Source organism: Leptonychotes weddellii, chromosome 2, assembly GCF_054177405.1.
Source record: "Leptonychotes weddellii isolate Sample4059 chromosome 2, ASM5417740v2, whole genome shotgun sequence".
In the NCBI taxonomy this organism is placed as follows: Eukaryota; Metazoa; Chordata; class Mammalia; order Carnivora; family Phocidae; genus Leptonychotes; species Leptonychotes weddellii.
The window spans coordinates 98,285,693-98,307,411 of NC_138370.1; the positions used below are offsets into that span (position 1 = coordinate 98,285,693).

At 41.5% G+C, this 21,719-nt stretch overlaps 1 protein-coding gene across 1 annotated transcript in view; it reads left to right on the top strand.

Moving 5' to 3' along the window:
- Positions 1-8,654: 8,654 nt before the first annotated feature.
- Positions 8,655-21,719, top strand: part of PAPSS1 (3'-phosphoadenosine 5'-phosphosulfate synthase 1) — an 83,273-nt gene continuing 70,208 nt past the window's right edge. Inside the window, exons 1-2 of the mRNA XM_081812022.1 lie at positions 8,655-8,819; positions 20,651-20,765. Of these exons, the coding sequence (XP_081668148.1) occupies positions 8,760-8,819; positions 20,651-20,765 (175 nt within the window). The 5' untranslated portion in view covers positions 8,655-8,759. The remainder of the gene's footprint in view (positions 8,820-20,650; positions 20,766-21,719) is intronic.

Below are 21,719 nucleotides of genomic sequence, written 5' to 3' on the forward strand. Positions count from 1 at the left end.
GCCACCTTTTGCCTGCCAATACTTGGTGTAAAAAAGAATCCTTCATCCCCACTATATACAACTTTGGGTGTTATTACCAAAGGCACTGTAATTGAGGTGAACGTGAGTGTGTTGGGCCTTGTGACACAAGGAGGCAAAGTTATTTGGAGCAAATATGCCCAGGTTACCAACAACCCTGAAAATGATGGATGCATAAATGCAGTCCTGCTGGTTTAACAGCAGTTTCAGAGAAGTAACTCCTTATAATTACTTAAGATTACACACCGATCAGGAAGACCACCATTACTGTGGTGATTCTGAATACTACCAAACAGCCTTACATATCTGCAGTCATCAAGAGAAGTATTTATTCTGTTGTGAAAAACATTAAAATAGACATTTATTAAAAAAAAAAAAAAAGAACCTAGAATGATTTTAGAACTGAAAGAATTCCTTGAGATAAATTTATCCAACCGATGCCCCCACTTCACCCCAGAAGTTATATGATTTACCCAAAGTCTTTTAATTAGTACAAAACCTAGAATTCTAGCAAGTTATTTCTACTCACTGTGAAAAAGATCTCCTTTGAATTATGAACAAACCATAATTCTAAAACATAACAATTTTTAGTAAACTGTCTTCTGAAATTCACTATTTGGGGGCTTTTTTTCTAAGGTAAAAAATGGCAATAACCACCACGGAAATGCTTCAGATGAAATTGGTGATGTTTCAAGGATTTTTTTTCAGTCCTATTTCTCTTGTTCTTTATTCAATCAAATCCCCCTGCTGGAGAAAATATATCTTTAGATACCCTCATGTATTTTCTCCACATAGCAAAATGTGAAGAAATGGAACTGCCTTGACCAGAGGGTGATTTTCTCTACAAACCAGCTTCTGGCAGGCCCAGAGACTTGAAGTGAGTAGGAGGAAGGGAATTTTCCAGAATCTTCAGTGATTCCTTCCAGAGGGAAATAAAATATCCCTGCTTGCCTCCAAGTCATCCCACCAGTTTCTCAGTTGGTGGGGCTTGAACTAACAATAGGGAGGGTAGAGGGTGAATGGGATCCTCGTACACATTACCTCTGGCTTGTGCAGCAACTTTTAAGTTCTGTCCATCCCAGACCATCTTCTGAGACTGATGCTCTGCTACTACCCAGGTGAGTGACTTACGATATGATATTACCAAGCTTTTACATAACTATCACCCTCTTCCCGAGAATACCTGTGTTCCTGAAAGGGTTAAGATACACTTTGCTCTGGGTTTCCTAATTTTTTTTTTTTTTAAGGTTTTATTTATTTATCAGAGAGAGAGAGACAGAGGCAGGCAGAGGGAGAAGCAGGCTCCTTGCTCAGCAAGGAGCCCGATGTGGGACTCAATCCCAGGACCCTGGGATCATGACCTGAGCTGAAGGCAGACGCTTAACCGACTGAGCCACCCAGGCGTCCCTGGGTTTCCTAATTTTTATAGCTCCTTGGTTTAGCTTAAAATATTTAATTTGCTCTTTTCAGTTGTGATGACTGTTGGAATGTACAGTATGTTATGAGGGTAAGTTTCTCAGATATCTAGAGACGCCCATTCATTATTTAGAGCAGTAGTTCTCAAAGTATGGTCCTCTCTCATTAATGGCTTTGCCTCATACTTACATGAGAAAATAAAGATCCTCAGTAGAAAGTCTCTCATTTTCCCACCTCCTATATAAATGGGCTGGCATCTGTGCCTATCTTCTCTTTTCACTTTATTTTGCAGGGATTACCTACTCCGTGTCAAAGGCCCTCCTTCACTTGTGCCTTGGATTCCAACCCTCAAGGACCTCCATCCATCAGTTAATCACCTTTGCTTTCTGTTGGGTCATTCTCATCAGCATATAATTTGCTCTAGTTTATCCTTTCTTTTTCAAATATCCTACCTTGATTCTGTATTGTTCTTCAGCTCTGTTTCATTTCTCTGCTCTTTTTTTCAGCCAACATCTTTTTTTTTAAGATTTTATTTATTTATTTGAGAGAGAGAGAGAGAGCACAGGCAGGGGGAGCAGCAGAGGGAGAGGGAGAAGCAGGCTTCCCGCTGAGCAAGGAGTCCAATGTGGGACTCGATTCCAGGACCCTGGGATCATGACCTGAGCAGAAGGCAGATGCCCAACTGACTGAGCCACCCAGGCACCCCTAAGCCAAACATCTTAAGGGTTGTTCCCACATGCTCACTTCATTTGACCTTAATTCAGTCTTTTAAAAAAGTTTTTTGTATGTATGTGTCAAAATTATATATCCAAATAGTTTAGACTCAAATGATTCTATAAGGAATTTTAAGACAAAGAGCAAATCCCTGGTCATTTTCATCTCCTCCCCCAGTTTTCCCTCCCTAGAGGCAAGCACTCTAAAGTCTTTCAGGTAACTCTCTTGGTACATATCTCCATATCTTGAACTAATAGGTGTTACTCTTGGTCTTTATGTTTTAGGCAATATCTATTGGTTTCTCACTTTGGAAAATGAAGATTTATCCCTCTTTCTTCTTCTGTCACCACCATACACATGCGTGCATGTGTTTACATTACTATGACCAAGTATGTGTGATTTAGAGCTGAGCCATGTAGTAAAACTATTACCATCCTTCTTTTCCACCATGATAGTTTTACCCTGAAGATAGTTTCTTTTTTTTCTTTCTTTTCTTTCCTTATGTGTGTGTGTGGTTTTCTTTGTGGAGTTCTTTATTGTTTTTACTCTTCTTAAGAAACTTCTTATGTAAAAAAAGAAAGAGTAGAGACATATGCCCTTGCTTTTTTTTTTTGTCTTCTAAAGAATACTTCGTAAGTGGTTATAGCCAACACTTCTGGTGCTGCATGCATATCCTCTCAGCCTTTACTACTGTGGAACATACCATCCTGACTTCCACTTGTGAATAAACCTCCATTTCTTTGCATGAACGCTTTCTTTGGGACCAGTGCCCTCTCTACTTACATGCAATGCAATCCAAAATTACCAGGGAATGAACATTCCACTTCCTAGGAGTAGTCCTTGAAGAATGACAGAAGGGAGTGGTAATAATACACCAGCTCTCTCCTCTCAGGTAATATATTTTGAAGCACATATTCAACACCGTTTCTCGGAGTTACTCAGTGGGATTAAGCTCCAGTTACCCACAATGGCTGCTTTATTGACTGCCTTCATGTTCCTATATCATGTTCCCCCTTTACTAATGGTGCTTCCTGGGCTCACCTCCTATATAAATGACTTGTACTCAAATCCTCCTTTCCATGCCCTGCTTCTTGAACAACATGAATTAAGACAATTAGTGCTGACTATTTCTTATTATATCACATTTTAGGGTACATGATATCTGGTGTCCCAGTTTTCGAAGATGCTAAAATTGATTAAGTGGGTGCAGGTGGTATCAGCCTGATCCCTCCATTATAAAATTCCCTTTCCTACCTGTATTAGAGTTTTCCAGAGAAACAGAACCAATAGTATAGATAGATGGAGATTTATTATAAGGAAATAGCTCACGTGATCATGGAGGCTGAGAAGTCTCAAGATCTGTAGTCAGCAAGCTGGAGACCCAGCAGAGCAGATGGTACAGTTCCACTCCAAGTCCCAAAGCCTGAGAATCAGAAGAGCTGATGGCCTAAGTTCCAGTCTGAAAGATAGCAGGCATGACCCCCAAGAGACCAATGTTTCAGTTCAAGTCTGAAGGCAGTAAAAGACCAATGTCTTAGCTCAAAGAAGTAAAGGAGGAGTTCCCTCTTACTTGCAGAAGAGTCATCTTTTTGTTCTAATTACATCTTCAACTGACTGGATGAGGCCCACCCACATTAGAGAGAGCAATCTACTTAGTCTACTGATTCAAATGTTAATCTCATCCAGCAGCACCCTCACAGACTTACCCAATATAATGTTTAACCAAATATCTGGGCACCCTGTCACCTATTCATGTTGATCCACAAAATTAACCATCACACTATCTTTCACTGAATACTTTTAGCAGACACTAATGATTATTGCCTATATTAATTACCTCATCAGGTGTTTAAAATGGTGATTTTTATTTCTTTTTTCTTTTCTTTTCTCTTTCTTTCATAATTTAAATTTTAGGTAGTTAACATAAAGTGCAAGATTGGTTTCTGCAGTAGAATTCAATGATTCATCACTTACATACAACACCCAGTGCTCATAATAACAAGTGCCCTCCTTACTACCCATCAAAAATGGTGGTTTTAAAATGCTAATGTTCCTTTTGCATTTATTAGTTAAATTTTATCAGTATAAACTGTTCTTCATCAACTATTTGATTACCCTGAAATAGTTTGTGTGGAAAGGGTTTGATAGGGATGCCTGGTTGGCTCAGTCAGTTGAATGTCTGCCTTCAGCTCAGGTCATGATCCCAGGGTCCTGGGATCGAGTCCCGCATTGGGCTCCTTGCGCAGCGGGGAGCCTGCTTTTCCCCCTGCCTGCTGTTCTCTCTGACAAATAAATAAATAAAATCTAAGGGGAAAAAAAGTGTGTGATAAATGTGTCCTTTTTGATGACTTACATTTCTAAGTAGTTATCACTAATATACCCCCAAACTCCTTTTCAGTTGTCTGAATCATTTTCAGTATGATCATTTCCATCAGAAGCTCTATTAATTTTGTCTTCCTAAACAAGGCTCTCCAAGGGCCTTCCGACTCCTTGGAGAGCCTTCTGACTGAGTATCCTCTAGACCCAGTACATGGCTAACATCTCCTGATCTTCCTTCACCATCAACCTGGGAATTCCCTTTGGGCAGTCTCCTGTGTGGAAACTTCTGTTCTCTGAATGCCATGTCTCCCTTTTTCCATTTAAGTGGAGCATATCTTCCACTATTTCCTTGAGAAAGGGTGTATAACTCCAAATTCTAGGTTGGAAATTATTTTCTTTCAGAACTCTGAAGGTATTGTTCTATTTGTCTTCTAGCTCTCAGTGTTTTTCTTGGTACCCTCAATTCATTTTCATTCCTGATTCTTTGTTTTTGAACTCTCCTTTTCCTTGGAAGCTTGTAGGGTTTCCAAACAACGGTGCTATGCTTTGTATGTTCAATTTTTATCCATTGAGCTGGACAGTCAGTGAAAGACTCAAGTCTTTCACTTCTAGGATATTTTGTTGAATAATTTCCTTGGTTATTTCTTCCTGTGATTTTTCTCTTTCTGGAATTCCTAATATTTGGATGTTGGATTTCCTGGACTGTTCTTTCTTTTAAAAATTCTATTTCTATTTTAGAGGATTTTTACTCTGCATTCTGCGAGATATCTTCACCTTTTCTTCCACTCCTGCTATCTTGTGTTTAATTTCCAAGAGCCCCATTTTGGTTCTGAAAACTTATGGCATTGCCATTTTATCAATAAATCCTTCAATATGTAGCTTTAAAATTACTCCTTAAAAAATATAACAACAAAGCTATTATCACCAAAAAATGTAGGCTTTAATATCAAGAATCCAGGGACTCTTCAAATTTCCTCTCTTGCTATATACATTAAAAATTCTTCTCTACGTGAGTCAGTGGTCAAATAAATTCCATTTATTTTATTTAATTATATAATTAATTATTTTTTAAGATTTTATTTATTTATTTGAGAGAGACAGAGAGAGTGACAGATATAGCAAGAGAGAGCATGAGCGAGGAGGAGAGGGAGAAGCAGACTCCCCACTGAGCAGAGAGCCCAACTTGGGGCTCAATCCCAGGACCCTGGGATCATGACCTGAGCCGAAGGCAGATGCTTAACTGAGCCACCCAGGCACCCCAAATTCCATATATTTTAATTGCTTAATAGTAATCTTAGGTTTTCTTTTAATCTTCAGTTCTTTATTTGGTTTTTTTTCCCCCTTTAATTGAACTATTTAAGAATCAGGTCATTATGATGTAGGGTTTTCCACAGTTTGGATTTGGTTGCTTGCATTTATGGTGATTTTACATCTTCCTCTTTCCTCTGCATTAACTGTAAACTGGTGATTAGGCCTGAAAGCTTGATTAGGATCAGGTTTGATTGCAAGGGGGCATTAATACTACAGGAGGCAAAAAAATCATCAGGGGCAAAAAAGTTCTGATGTTCTTTATTTTCATGATGTTAGCAGCCATGAACATCATTGTCTTTATCCATTATTTCATTAGAAGGTAAAAATGGTGATATCATAATCTTCTCTTTCCTTCTTCATTTATTAGCTATATTTCTACAAGGAGAACTTCCTCTCCTCAATGTTCTAAAAAGATTTATCTATCTTATTTTATTTTTTTAAAGATTTTATTTATTTATTTATTAGAGAGAGAGAGAGAGAAACAGCATGAGAGGGGATAGGGTCAGAGGGAGAAGCAGGCTCCCCGCTGAGCTGGGAGCCCCATGCGGGACTCGATCCCAGGACTCCGGGATCATGACCTGAGCTGAAGGCAGTCGCTTAACCAACTGAGCCACCCAGGCGCCCAAGATTTATCTATTTTAGAGAGAGAGAGAGTGCATGAGGGGCAAAGGGAGATGGAGACAGAATCTCAAGTGACTCCATGCTCAGCACAGAGCCTGACATAGGGCTTGATTTCAAGACCCTAAGATCACGACCCAAGCTGAAACCAAGAGTTAGATGCTTAACCGACTGCACCACCCAGGTGCCCCTCTCATCAATTTTTTCATTACCTGACTTACAGTTAATGCAGAGAAGGCAGGGTAAATGTTTAATTCTTTCCCTTTATCAATTTTCAAAATAATGAGTTGGTTTCCTAGCATCCTCCAAAGATGACAATGGGTTCTCTTTTAATTATAATCATTATCAGCATATCAACATCTACATTTAAACATATTTTGCGTCAATACCTTATAGTTATTATCCCTTTGTTGCTTTAATCTAATTATGCCATCTTTGACTTGAGAAAACTTCTTGAAGTTGGCTTCTGAGTCCTTTTGACATAATCCTGTGGTTTTTGTTGTTGTTGTTTGTTTAATTCTAGTGTTTTTTGATAATTTCCTTGTTTCCAGTTTAACAAGATGTTACAGGCTCATTCGCATGACTGATGCTTGGAATCATGAATTTGAACTGAGACTATCAAAGTAAACTCATAATATATTTTAACCCTAAAAATGTCTTTCATTGGAAAATCTCAGAAATATGGACTGAGAAGCAATAAGCACAACTAGAAGCCCAGATTGCGATGTCTTTATATCATTTCCCTCTAAATATCATTTCATAGGACTTGCTGGAAAAATGGCTGATTCCACATGTGGTGCTGTGTTCTCATTTGAACTTCCAAGTTCATTCCTGTTACTGGCAGAATTGAGAATTATATTGAAATTCAGTTCTATATACAGACTTCAAATTGAACATCCCCTAGAAAAAGCTATAGGGAACCACTGACATTTTACATGGTCAAGTAAACAAAGTCAGATTTCCATTTTAGAAGTACCACTCGGACAGCAATTCAAGAATGGTGTGTGTGACAGGGGTGTGGCCAGCAGCTGCACAGGTGGGAGGATGCCTAGTTAAGGGTACTAGTTGTGATTCGTCTTGGATATGGGCAAGGCCTAATAAAAGACAGTAACAGTGGGGGAAATAGAGAACTGATTTGCTAGCTATTAAGAAGCAATAGCTTCAGGTCTTAGTGATTGAAGATGGTGTGTGGGGGGGGCGGGGAACCTGGAGGATGGGAGGTGGAGAGTACTGGGTTACCGAGAACTTCAAACAACTATTTTTGTGCCAGGGGTAAGCTGTGGAAAAGTCCTTAAGAGTAATGGGAGGGGGGCAAGAACTCGTGGAGGAAGCCCCCACATACCCCAGCCCATTTTCCTATGAACTAGCCTTGTAATAATTAGGTAAATTTGAAAATGTCCTGCACAGGTGGGCATTCTAACCTGTGGTAACCAGCAGCCTTCAATAAGCCTGGGTTTCAGTCCGGAAAAGCTAATAATATAGGGGCCCTTTTGGCCTACCCGGTGAGAATTACTGGACAGAAATCTCCTGATATGAAGAGAGGCCTCCCAAGTGGGGAAGGAGGCACCTTGCAGATAACCACGAATCCCAGTCAAGATACTAATCATTGATGACCAAGGATGGGGCATTGACTGTTTTTTGAAGTTGTGCGCCGCCGAGCAGAATTTTAAAGCCACCAAGAACGTGTGGCCAATGAGCTGTCCGGTAAATCATTTCTTCCCTTTGCGAGGCTGTAAAATCCCTTTTTTAAATGTGGCCAGGTGGGTAAAGGGGGGCCAGGGTGACAAGGATACCCATTGGGCAGACAGGAGATCGGTGGCCAGGATTAAGGAGGAAAAGCCACAGGGGCAAGAGACTACATCAATGTCTTCTCCCAACCAGCATCAGCTGCAAGGGAGCCAAGCACGCTAAATGCCGAGAGCCAGGTATCTCCCTTGCCCTTTCGTAGGCGGCACGCGCCTGGGACTCGTTTCCAGCCTCAGCGCCTGCGCAGCACAAGACGTCGAGCCGGGGAGAAGCCAGGAAACTTCCACGACTACCTTCCCAGGCCCCGCCCCCTCCTCAGAATCAAGAGGGAGGAGCGTCGCGCGCGTTCCGAGCGCCAAAGCCCCGCCCCCAACTCCGGCCTAAGGTTCGCGCCCGCCGCTTCGCCCCTCCCCACATACCTCTGCTCCAGACCCATTTCGGAGGCGCGGCCGACGCGCCACGCAGGAGGCACGAGCACGAGCGCGTGCGTACGTAAGCGCGTGCCGACCCCAGCGCGAGGAAGCCCCGCCTTCCCGCCCCGCCACCTCCGGCCTCTCCTCTCCTCCTGCTACCCTCCTGGAGCTGAGGATCCCCGCACCCGAGCGCACTCTGCGGCTATGGAGGTCCCTGGGAGCCTGTGCAAGAAAGTCAAGCTGAGCAATAATGCGCAGAACTGGGTGAGTCGGGGCAGAGGAGCGAAGGAGGCTCTGGGAGGCTGTGGCTGCAGCTCATTCCGGAGCCGCTGCTTCCCTCCCGCCTCCTCTGCATCCTTCCTGGAGCTCGGGGATGGTACCCGAGGCCGTGGCGCCTCCCAGCTGGGGCGGTGTTGCGGGGGGGGGCGGTGCCAGACGGGCTGGCGCGGCTGGGGTCTCTGGCTGGGCGTGGTGTGCGGTCCGACCCACCTTCTGGGGGGGAAGAATGCCCTCTTCCCCAGCTCCTCGGCTCAGAAGAGACCTGGAAGAGAATCTTTTGGGAGTGAGCTGGCGGCTGCTGAAGCGTGCACCCCCAACGGGGGATGCTGCCCGCATCCCTTGAAGTGGCCTGAAGGTCTGCGGAGGAGGCGAAGGCGGGCGCATTCGGTGCGTTCTAGTTTTTCTTGGCTCTGCCAGTGCACTTAGCCCAGGTTGTTGGATCCATCTCCACGTCTTTCCATTTCTGAGTTTCAGTGTGAAGGGAGAGTACCCAACAATGTGGCCATTCATGAGTTGAGACTGCTCTGAACTGAGGTTCTTTGTGGCTCGGTATTAAATTGGAATGTCTAACAAATAACATGGAGTCTTAAGGACTCGATTTCCGGAGACAGTAAGGTATGGGAAGACTAATGGTTTATAACGTTTAGCAGGAACTGCCAGTTGCGGGCGCCTGGGTGGCTCAGTTGGTTAAGCGACTGCCTTCGGCTCAGGTCATGATCTTGGAGTCCCGGGATCGAGTCCCGCATGGGGCTCCCTGCTCAGCAGGGAGTCTGTTTCTCCCTCTGACCCTCCTCCCTCTCATGCTCTCTGTCTCTCATTCTCTCTCTCTCAAAAAAAAAAAAAAAAAAAAAAGAACTGCCAGTTGGATTTGATGGTCAAGTGCTGTGCTCTCAGAAGGTTGCTTCCTTCCTTAATTCTTTGATGATCAACGGCCTTAAGATTTTGTAAGTATAGAGCAGATTGCAGGGGGGAGAGGGGGAGGGGGGTGTCCAACTTCGGAGTCAGGAAAGGAAACGGTTTTAAGTTTAGATGGGTTTTTATTTCACAGTACAATACGATCACGAGGTTTAATTTTAAATGCAACCTTGCAAATCATCATTACCCTTGATGAGTCAAAGAAAAAAAGCCATTTCAGGCAAATGTTCATTTGAAGTCGTGAATTTACCGTATCTGTTGTTACCAAGGATTCTCATGTGATTCCTTTCTCCTTTTAACCTTATGTGATAAGGAGGGAAAGGAGATAAAAGGTGAATTACAACATTGGAAAGAGCATTGGACTACTGGCATGGTCGCTGGTTCCAGCTTTGCCATTTAGTAGCTGAGTGCTCTTGAGGAAAAACACTCTGTCTTTAAACCTTAGCCGACTTAACAAGGGTGTAATAGTGTGCATTTCACTGGGCTGTTTTGAGGAGTAACGAAGATAATGAATTTGAAGGTGCGGTGAAACCAGTACCATGTAACTTAGTATTGTTCCTGTACCTTGAAGTATTTCCTAGTTAGGGAAATAGGTTGGCTAAATTAGGGTATTTACAGATAATTTCAGTTATAGCATCCATAATTTATTTATTAACTTTTGCCAAATAGATGTGTGTTCTTTGTAGAGACTTGTGCTGCTCTTGGAGAAGATGAAAAATGAGGGACTCCGTGCTTGCCTTCCAGTTGCTCATGGCCTGGTTGGGCTTGTAGGTGGCATTTGCCAGGTGATGAATATCACACCACAGTGAGTGGTGTAAGACGCATTTTATTGCAATTTAGAGCAGAGGTTAGTTTATCCTGGGTGTTTGGAGAGGGTTTATGGAGGAGAAATGTGCTCAGATTTGTGAGTCAGAGAGGGACTGAAGGAATAAGGGGGCTGGGAATAAGAATTAATATTATTTTTACTCCAGGAACAATGAAGAAACCTGTTTAACTACTCGGGAGATTTTTTTTTTTTTTAAGATTTTTATTTATTTATTTGAGAGAGACGGGGAGAGGTCCAGGGAGAGCGAGTGGGGGGGAGGGGCAGAGGGAGAGACTCTTGAAGCAGACTTCCTGCTGAGCATGCCACCCACTGCAGGACTGAGTCTCCTCACCCTGAGATCATGACCTTGGCTGAAACCAATAGTTGAACACTTAACCGACAGAGCCACCCAGGCGCTCCTGCTCTGGAGAATTTTTATTGAGGAGTGGAAATAAGTTTGAATGGGTAGGGTGGGGCTAGGTTGTGCAGTTGTTAACGTTTGGTTGCTGAGTTAAGACTTAATTCCATAGGAGATTTTTGAGGATGCTAGAATTTTTAATTTTCTGGGCCTTAGAAGTCTTTTTTTTGCCCCAATAGAGATGGGGCAAAAATCCCTTGTATTTCCCTTTCACATACGTAAGTTAACTAATGGACACTAGTGTGAAGAACGCATACGCCTTTAAAGTTTCCATCACATGACGAAATTGGATTTCCAGGAAGACTGGGCTAATGAGGAAATTAAATACTGCTAGAGTCCAGATGTCAAAGTCCTGGAGGACAGGGTTATAGTGAGGTTTCAATGAATTAATAGATTTGAAGCATGCCTCGTGCATGAGCACTATTTAAGTTATTCTTGGTATGAATTCAAGTGTGAGGGTACAAAGGGCTGGGCTAATGTGGTAGTGGGAATAGTGGAATAGGTGCATTAAAAACATTCAAAGAAGAGTAAGAAGGAGCTGACCGGAATTAGGGGATGAAAGAGGGAGGCGGGTTAAAAGTTGATACTGAGGATTTAATCCCGGGACATGGGGAGAAAGGTAGTGACATGCTGGGAAATGGGGAAGTAGATTGGGGGCTAGGGTAACAGGGATGATAGTTAAACACTGAAGGAGAGTTTACTCCTCATGGTTTTACACAAGCCCTTTCCTTCTGCCTGGGATGCCTGGTAACCTTTATCACTTACTAAAATCTTCAGAGCTGTGGGCTGCTTTACCATACGGCACGGCCTTCTGTGTGCACGTACTCTTGTATGTTGCCGAATTGTTTGTGCACCCTGTATCATGTTGCATGCTGCTGTTACCATGTATTATGTAGTGAGATTTCATTACGGATGTTCTGTGTCTACACGCAGCTCATATAGCAGGATGGGGGTAAGGAGTGTGCTACAGAGTAAACTTCAGTGCTTCAGATATTAAAAGCCTAGATAACATAAGTATCTCTGTACCGCTTAAGTTAGAGAATAAACTCCATATGTGGTAGGATTCAAATTACAGTTTTGTCATTTACCACCTGTGGGATCTTGGGCACATTACCTAACGCCTCTCTGCCTCACTGTCCTCAAAGGTAATAATGTAGTTAATAAAACATAGCTTATAGTGGAGATAATAGTGCTTACCTTCCTAGGGTTATAGTAAGGTTTAAATAAGTCACTATATTTGAAGCACGACGGTGGTGCGTGGCACATGAGCACTATTTAAGGTGTTCTTGTTATTATTTATTAATCAAAAATATTTAACACCAACTTTGTGCAAGCCTTTGTTTAGGTGCTAGGAATGCAGTGGTAAAAAGACAGAGTCCTACCTGCTCTCGTGGATATTGCATTCTGTCTGGGAAAGAGTTAATTAAAAGGCAAACAAATGAATAAGATAATTTTCCCTTTTACCAGTTCTCCGTTTTTGAGCAGTTTGTTCCTTATACTGCTAGATGCCTTTCATAGAAGGCCAGTAGCCCACTCTGGATTTTGGGGAAGACCAAGGTGGAACAGAAAAGAAACAAGCATTTAGAAATGGAACATTCAGCTGATGAAAAGCTGAGGAAGAGGCCAGCATATTCATTCTTCAGAACATTGGCCTGACTGTGTTCAGGGGCAGGTATTGATCTTCCAGGGAGATGCTGCTGGAAAAATTGCCCGAAGAAGAGGGAAAGCTGGACTTCTACTAAGAATGGACTCTTAATGTTGACTAACAGTAATAACAAGAAGAGTGATGGCAAGGTCTGGATCTGTGTTGTCTAATCTGATAGCTGCCAGACACCTGTGGCAATTGAAATTTAGCTAAAACTAAGTAAACTAAAAAATTCTTTTCCTTTGCTGCATGTGCTGCACTGCCATATGTAGTTAGTTGCCAGTGGAGTATAGAACATTTTCAGGGTCTTAGAGCACTGTATTGGACAGGGCAGGTCTAGAAAGTTCCTTTGGGATAGCCGCCAACACTTTTTCCTACTCTCTATGTATTTATGGATTCATTTTTACTTTCTTTCGGGGCAAGGAAATTTCGAGAGATAGTGGCTTCTTTGGAATCATGCTTCTGGGCGATTCTGCAGACCTGGCTTCTGGCAGGGTACCAGCAGTGTTAGCCTTCCCTTAGCAGAGTTGTGTCTCTAAATGTGAATTGTGAAATAAGCTTTGCCTGGCTCTGTTACATTTGAGTTTTGAGGGGTAGTTCTCTACTCCAACGGTTCTCAACCAGGTAAAATTTTGCCACTCCGAGGGGGGTGTTTGACAATGTCTGGAGACATTTTTGATTGTTAACGTGTGCGCACGCATGCACTGTGGGGCTTTTGGCATCTGTTGGATAGAAGATGCTGCTAAACATCCCACGGTACACAGAACAGCTCCCACAACAGAATTACCTGGTTCTAAAAGTTATTAATGCTGAAATTGAGAAACACTATTTTATTCTTTGCTTTGAGTAAGAAAAAGGGAAAAAACTGCATAACTGTGAAATGCAAAATTAGTAATTTAAAGTAAAATCTAGTTGATAATACCATTTTCTCATCCACCAGCCTGGAAGTCACCGTCTTTTGCTCTGAGACAGATCAATTATTTATAGCATACCAGTGACGGAATAGTCAAACTCCAACCCTGGATTGTTTTGAAAGCAAGTTACTAAGTAAATTAAGTGAAGAGAATAATTTTTCTTTTTGGTATTTACCTAAGTGGTAATTATTTCTGTGAAATATCGTTTAAGGGTACAGTTCTTTACCAAGTGAGTTTTAACAATAAAAATAGTGGGAATATTAGACATTATCTATAGAAGTCCAGTTTCTAATTTTTAGATGAATGTAGCCATTATTCAGTCTCTTCTCTCTAGTTTTTTTCATGCTTGCATCCCTTCCCTGTGTCTTTATTTCTCATATGTTTAAGTGTACAGTTCATTGTTTTTTTAGTATATTCATAGAGTTGTACAGCCATCACCAATATCTAATTTTAGAACATTTTCATTGCCCCGAAAAGAAATCCCATACCCATGAGCAGTCATTCCCCTTCCTACCCCTTCCTACCCCTTCCTACCCCTTCCTCCCCCTTCCTCCTCTGTAGCTCCTGACAACCAGTAGTCTACATTCTGTCTCTGGATTTCTCTTCCAGACTTTCCTATAAATGGAATCATAAAATGTATGGCCTGTTGTGTCTGGCTTTTTAAACTTAGCATGATGTTTTCAAGGTTCCTCCATGTTGTAGCATGTTATCAAACTTCATTCCTTTAGATGGTTGGATAATATTCCATTTTATGGATATATGCTACATTTTGTTTATCCATTCGTCACTTGATGGACGTTTGAGTTGTTTCTCTTCCTTGGCTATTATGGGTAATGTTGCCGTGAACATTCGTGTACACATTTTTGTATGTACTTGCCTATGGTTTTAGTAGTTAATTTCAACTTCGAGGTAGATGTTAGTGTATTTTTGTCTGCCCAGCTTCTGAGCTGCGTCTTATGTGTAGTCAGCCTGGTGGGAGGCGCAGGGGTCTGTCATGGTGTAATGATTTCTTTATCTGTTTATACTTTGTCTCTTCTCTGAAAAAAAATTTTTTTTAAGATTTTATTTATTCATTTGATAGAGAGACACAGCGAGAGAAGGAACTCAAGCAGGGGGAGTGGGAGAGGGAGAGGGAGAAGCAGGCTTCCCAAGGAGCAGGGAGCCCGATGTGGGGCTCAGTCCCAGGACCCTGGGATCATAACCTGAGCCGAAGGCAGACGCTTAATGACTGAGCCACCCAGGTGCCCCATTCCCTGAAATGTTTATTTTATTTTATTTTATTGTATCTAAAAGGGCTCGATCACCAGATAGTCTTAGGAATCTTCTAGGAATCTCTTAGAGCTGGGTTTTCCACCTGGAGGTCATCCAGGGGCCCTTCCATTAAAGGTATTGACATTTTAAAAAATCTCCATTAATGTTTAAAGGTTACTTAATATTTAAAACAGACCCGTTGGAGAGCCGTCATGTATATACAGAGCACATGCATGATAGTTGACAGCAATTAGGAAGGCCTGCCAGTAACTTAGTTTTGGTTCAGGAGGCCTGGGGTAGTGATTCACTTTCTGACCAGAAACATCCTTCCAGTGTTGCTGTGCAACGTGTTTTGCAGTAGCAAGTTTTTAAGTATAGCATTTTCAGATTTTCTCAGCCTCCAGGAATGTATGATCTTCTCTTTTGCTGTTTGTCTTTAGCTTGTTCAAAAGGTTAACTTCAGTTATCAGTAACTGAACTAATTGATCAGTAACTCTGTGAAGTAAAGGCTTCTTCTCTTTGTACTTGACCATCTCTTCAACTTATTCACATGATACTCTGCCATCTCTCCATAGTCTGTGTTGAGACATAAAAGAAACATGACTGTTAATCATTTCAGAGATTCTCTTGGAGGAGCACACTGTTTAGCAGTCAGTTTAAGGTGGGTGGTGGGGTGGGTGATGGGTGTTGAGTCCAGAATTATGCTTGATATTTGGTGTATGCTCTGTGCTTTTACAGATTTCACTTAAAAAGGCAGAGTTGTTCATCAAATCATAGTGAACTCACAAGGCATTACAATTCTTTAAAAGACATCATAGGAGAAGTTAATTTCTCCCATAGGGAAGTGGATAAAATAAAACCACCCATGTGGAAATTAAGGTGGGTCAAAAAGGCACACAGGGCCACTTGTGTGTGTCATGACAGAAGTTTGTAGAATGTGTAGAAAATGTGCACCACAAATATCAGAGGCCTGGTGATGTTAGCCTAGTAACAGGACTGATGGTTGTTTAACCCCAAGTGTAGAAAGTGAGTAAATTCTCTTGAAATGAATTGTCCCACTTCTGCTAAACTTAAGATTTCTGAATGTCAGTCATCATTTCATTTGCAAGTTATACAGAGAAAACAAATCATGCTTTAAAATAAATGCCTCAGATCTAACTTTTACTGAGCACTGACTAGCACAAGGAAAGAGGTTGGGCGCTGGGGAAGATAGAACTGTAACTCATGTGCTTGACCTACCTTCCCAAGGAAGTCAAAATATATATACATAGAAAGACAGCTGAAAGTATAAAACAGTCCCTAAAGAACAAATCATATAGGCAGTAAGTTATTACAGGGACTGCCTGGGTGTACGTACCAAGCCACATAAATATTTCTACAACCCACCCAGCCTCTTAGGAAAGAAATTGTAAGCCTGATTTCTCCATCTTGTGGAAAGAAGCTAGGCCATTGAAGACCGAGAGTAGGAGTGTGGAATTGGAAGGAAATAACTCACTCGCCCTTCAGTGACTCACTAATGTCCTTTCTTTCGGGCGGAATTATAGGAAGGATTTGGCTAGCATGGGTGGAAAAGAAGGGAAGGGGGACTGAAAGAAGATTGCTTGTGGAAGTGGCCTTTAGATTCTCAGTAAAGTTCAGGCATAATCCCACCACTTTGCCTTTCCAGTAGTTTTAAAAAATGCTCTTTGATTTACTCTGAGAAACTGGGAGGTGGAAGGTTGTAGAAAATTTTTTTTTTTTAAGATTGTTTTTTAATATGAAAAATCTCAAACACCCACAAACAATAAGCCTCCTTAGATTGCCATATCTGCTACCAGAGTTTTTTAAAGGTAGGATGCAAGGAACCCTGAGGTAGCATTCTTTTCTTGTGGTTAAAACAGACAACCTGTGCTTATCTTGTATTTTCTCCAAACCACATCCTCAGCCGTTTATAGCTTCTCAGATAATTCTATGCATTCTACTCAGTTTAAAAAGAAAAACAGGAGCTATTTTACAGGGCCAGAATGAATTAAAATTCATTAGATGCATGTTTCTTCTTGCCCCAAAGCAGAATAACTTGGAATAAATCCCAAAGCAAAATGACCCCAGTCAAACAGGTTCTGTCAGTGTAGGCAGCTAACTATCTAGCACCCTCCTCAAAACCACTCCCTCAACCCCCCCCTTCAGACTCCACTCCCTTCTACCCAGGCACCTGGGCTGGGAGCTGAAACTAGTGACCCATGGGAAGAGGTGTCCCTGATTCCCAAGAGGTGAGGATTTCCATGTGTGGAACCTTGTTTTTGTTTAAGATCTTGGAAATGTAGAGCTGGAAAGTAATGTTTGCTTCATTAATTCATCGAAAAGAAATAGCTAGGGAGACCCGCGTTACAATTTTTCAGAAATGATTATTGAACATGTAGAGCATAATTTTATTGGAAATGCATTTGTTAATGCGATGATTAGTGGAGGAGGGGTACAGCTTTTGTGGTGCGCCTATTCAAAGAATTGTCAGATTACCCTTTGGCCCCAGAGGATTTTCTGCAATGAGTGATAGTAGGACTCAGAAGGGCAGAGATGCTTTGTCCTGTACACTAGGAGGATCGGGGAAGGAGAGGTGGGCAAAGAGATCCGGCACCTCAGGCAGACCATTTTTTTTAGAAAGGAGTACCATCCAGAAGTTGAAGATCTGGATAGAAATACATTCCTTTATAAAGTTCATACTTCTAAAACAAAACACACACCCCCCAAAACCCCCCCCACAGTTCATGCTTCTATAGCTGCAAGGCTGTTTATTCCCCATTTTGAAGACCCCTGGGCCAGACTACAGCTCTAGTTGGATCCACTCCAGTTGCTCCTGCTTCATTTTGTGTCCCTGATGCAGCTGCGGAAAACATGGTCCTGGTGACTGGTTTTGCTTTGAATTGATGATTGTTGGCTTCACGTGAGTCGTTAGGACTGCCCAGCAACCATTCTAGATTTCCCTAGTCACTTTTTCACTCTTGTGCTCATTCTGCACACTGTGTGGAGATGCTTCCCCCAGAAGTCATCACAGGTGTTAAGTGTCCTCTTTTTTGGTGAAGCCTTGCCTGGCCACCCTGTCTGAACGTCACTTCTCTGAAATTTCTTCACAGTTTTGCTTTATTGACTTTTTCTCGTTTTGATACTTATTCCTGCCTTAACTTATTTATCTTTTCCCCCAGCTCTCCCATTAATCCAGTGGCTTTCAAATTCGAGCTTGCTTCATAATTGATTGGAGGGCTTTCTTTTTTTTTTTTTTTTTAAGATTTTATTTATTTATTTGACAGAGAGAGAGAGAGCGCACAGGTAGGCAGAGAGGCAGGCAGAGGGAGAGGGAGAAGCAGGCTCTCCACTGAGCAGGGAGCCCGACGCGGGGCTCGATCCGAGGACTCTGGGATCATGACTTGAGCCGAAGGCAGATGCTTAACGACTAAGCCACCCAGGCGCCCCACGATTGGAGGACTTTCAAATACAGAGTGTTGGGGCCTACCCCAGAGTTTCTGATTCCCTTGGCCTGGGGGCAGGACCTGATAATTTGCATTTGTAACTGTTTCCTGGAGATGCAAGAGCTGCTTCTGCTGGGGCCACACCTTGAGAACCACTGCACTAGGCGGGAAGACTAGGTAAGTCCCATGAGGACAGTGATTTTTATTGGTACTGTTCACTCTTGTTTCATCAGCACCTAGAAGAATTTCAGGCATGTAGTATGCATTCAGTAAATAGTTTTGAATGAATGTTGAATAAGATAAGCAGTATCAAATACAAACACCTTTCAAAAAAATGCTGTCACATATCTATTTTATAAAGACATGCTGCTAAAAAGAACCTAAATTAGGGGCGCCTGGGTGGCTCAGTCGGTTAGGTGTCGGACTCGATTTTTGTTTAGGTCATAATCTTGGGATTGTGGGATAGAGCCCCATGTGGAGCTTGGTGCTCAGTGGGAGTCTGCTTGAGATTCTCTCCCTCTGCCCCCCCAACACCCTGCCCCTGCCATATGCACGGGTGTATGCTCTCTCAAATAAATAAATATGAAAAAAGAACCTGAATTACGTTTTTGCTCCATAGGAAGATAAAATAGAGACTCTGTAATTCATTTTTTTGTTTTTTGTAGAAAACAGCTTTATTGAGATATAATTTGCATACATTCATCTGCTTAAAGTGTATGGTTTAAATGGTTTTTGGTATATTTACAGAGTTGTGCAGTTGTCATCACAAACAATTTTAGAGCATTTCTATCACCCCATAAAAGATCCCTGTACCCATTAGCAGTTACTCCCCCTGCCCCTTGGCCCCCAGTCTCCCAGCCTGAGGCGATTACTAATCTGCTTTCTGTCTCTCTAGATTTTCCTGTTTTGGACAGTTCAAATAAATGGAATTATACCATATGTGGTCTTGGTGACTGACTTCTTTCACTTAGCTTAATGTTTTTGAGGGTCATCCAAATTGTAATGAGTTTGAGAAATTCATTCCTTTTTACAGCCAGATAATATTCCATTGAATGGATATATAAATTTTAAAGTATTTTATCTAATTTTCAGTTGATGGACGATTGGGTTGTTTCCACTTTTTGGCTTTTATGAATAATGCTGCTGTGAACTTGGTATATATGTTTTATGTGGATGTGTTTTCATTTCTTGTGAGTATACATCTGTGAGTTTAATTATTTGGTCATATGGTAACTGTATATTTAACATTTTGCAAAAGTGCTGTTTTCCAAAGTGGCTCTATTATTTTACATTTTCACCAGCAAATGTATGAGGATTCTAAATTCTCAGTATTGTCACTAGCACTTGTTACTGTCTTTTTGATTACAGCCATTCTAGTGGGTTGTAGAGGTATCTCCTTGTGGTTTTGATTTGATGTGCCGTTTTCTGATGGCTAATGATACTGAATTTTTTTTTTTTTTTTGAGAGAGAATGGGGGTCAGAGGAGAGAGAATTCCAAGCAGGCTCCACGTCTAGTGTGGAGACCCATGTGGGGCTCAGTCTCACAACCCTGAGATCGTGACCTGAGCTCAAATCAAGAGTCAGATGCTCAACTGATTGAGCCACCCAAGTGCCCCTGAACATCTTTTAATCTGCCTAATTTGTCATTTGTATTTTTTCTTTGGAGAAATGGCTATTCAGATTCTTTGAGGCCTGTGTAAATTTATGTTCTTTTTGTTTAAGAAGATAATTTGGAAGAAAAATTGCATTCCACTTTTTTTGTGGAATAACCACAAATAAACAATGCATCTCTTTTTTTTTTTCCCATCATGCATTTCATGATACCTACAGACCTTCCATACTTTGTTCAGGAGTCTGCTTAGATGCTACCTTCTTGGAGGCCTTTGTTGATCAGCCTGTCTAAAGAGGCACTCCTCCCTGATCCCTCTTTCCAGTCATACCCTGTTTTATTTTCTGTAATGCACTAGTTACTCTTTGATATTACAATAAAGTTTTATTGCTTTGTCTCCCCAGTGGAATGTAAGCTCAGTGAGGGCAGGGACCCTGTGTTTAGTTCACTTGGTAAACTGGTAGGGCCTCAGTAAATACTGGTTGAATGAATGATTCAGTGAGTGGAAGACTGGGCTCTGGAGAGCCTTCCCTTGTTATGGGAACTTTGGTCAAGCCATTTAACTTTTCTCAGGTTTAATATCTTCATTTGTAAAACCACAGTAGTAAGAGTCTTTACCGTCCTGGCTCTGAGGGTTAAATTCATTGGTGTATGTAAAGCATCAAAGGCCATACTAGGTACTACAAAGAAAAGAAAGCTGTTAGTTTTAATCTTTTTCTTTGCTTATGGCATGTTATATAGAACAGTGACAGCGAAGAATATGTGTTTACTTTTTAAAGGACTCAGGTGAATCAGAATTTTGTTTCTTTTTTCCAGGGGATGCAGAGAGCAACTAATGTCACCTATCAAGCTCATCATGTCAGCAGGAACAAGAGAGGTCAGGTCGTGGGGACCCGAGGTGGTTTTCGTGGTTGCACAGTTTGGCTGACAGGTACGGTCAAGAGAGAGAAATTAGTTAATTTCAAAAGTAGCCTTGAACCAGGATGAAGCGTATTTATTTAAATTCTGAGCTGTTCTTGTATTTGGAACATCACTACATGTAACTAACAATGTTGCTTAATTGTAACATATTTCCTTTTGGTAATTCCTTTTGTTCTTTACAGAATTGCTGTTGAAATAAAGGGAAAAACCCGAATGCATCTTATTTATTTATTTATTTTTTAAAGATTTTATTTATTTATTTGACAGAGAGAGACACAGCGAGAGAGGGAACACAAGCAGGGGGAGTGGGAGAGGGAGAAGCAGGCTTCCCGCAGAGCAGGGAGCCCGATGCGGGGCTCAATCCCAGGACCCTGGGATCATGACCTGAGCCGAAGGCAGACGCTTAATGACTGAGCCACCCAAGCACCCCCATAACACATTCTTAAATTTTCATAATTCTTAATCTTAAATTTAAAATTTTCATAATTGTTTGTGTTTGAGTTCTGTGAGTAAATTGATTCTATATCCATCAACTCACCATTAGTTCTTTTATTATGGCGTTGTTCAATCATGAGCTCTTTCTCTGGGTCCAGTTTTAAGTGTTTATATTTCATCATTAAATTGTTTTTGTAAGATAGTGCTCCCTGGATTTTGAATTCTCTGAGTTTTTATATTTGAGAATGTCTGCCTGTCTTTTACGACGATTTGACTGGGTAAAATATATATTTGATTTGTACTTAATACTTTTTTTGTCTTGAAGTTCTTAAAACATTATTCCACTGTTTTCTGGTATTAAATGATGTGAAGAGGTGTGAAACTAATTTGTTTTTTTTTTTTTTCCTTTTTAGGAGCTTTCCTTTTTGCATCTGGGTCCCAGAAAAATTGTTTCTTTTCCTTTATTTAGAAGTTTTACCTTTCTCATTTAGGCCCTTTATCAATCTGTAGTTGATTTTTGTGTGTATGT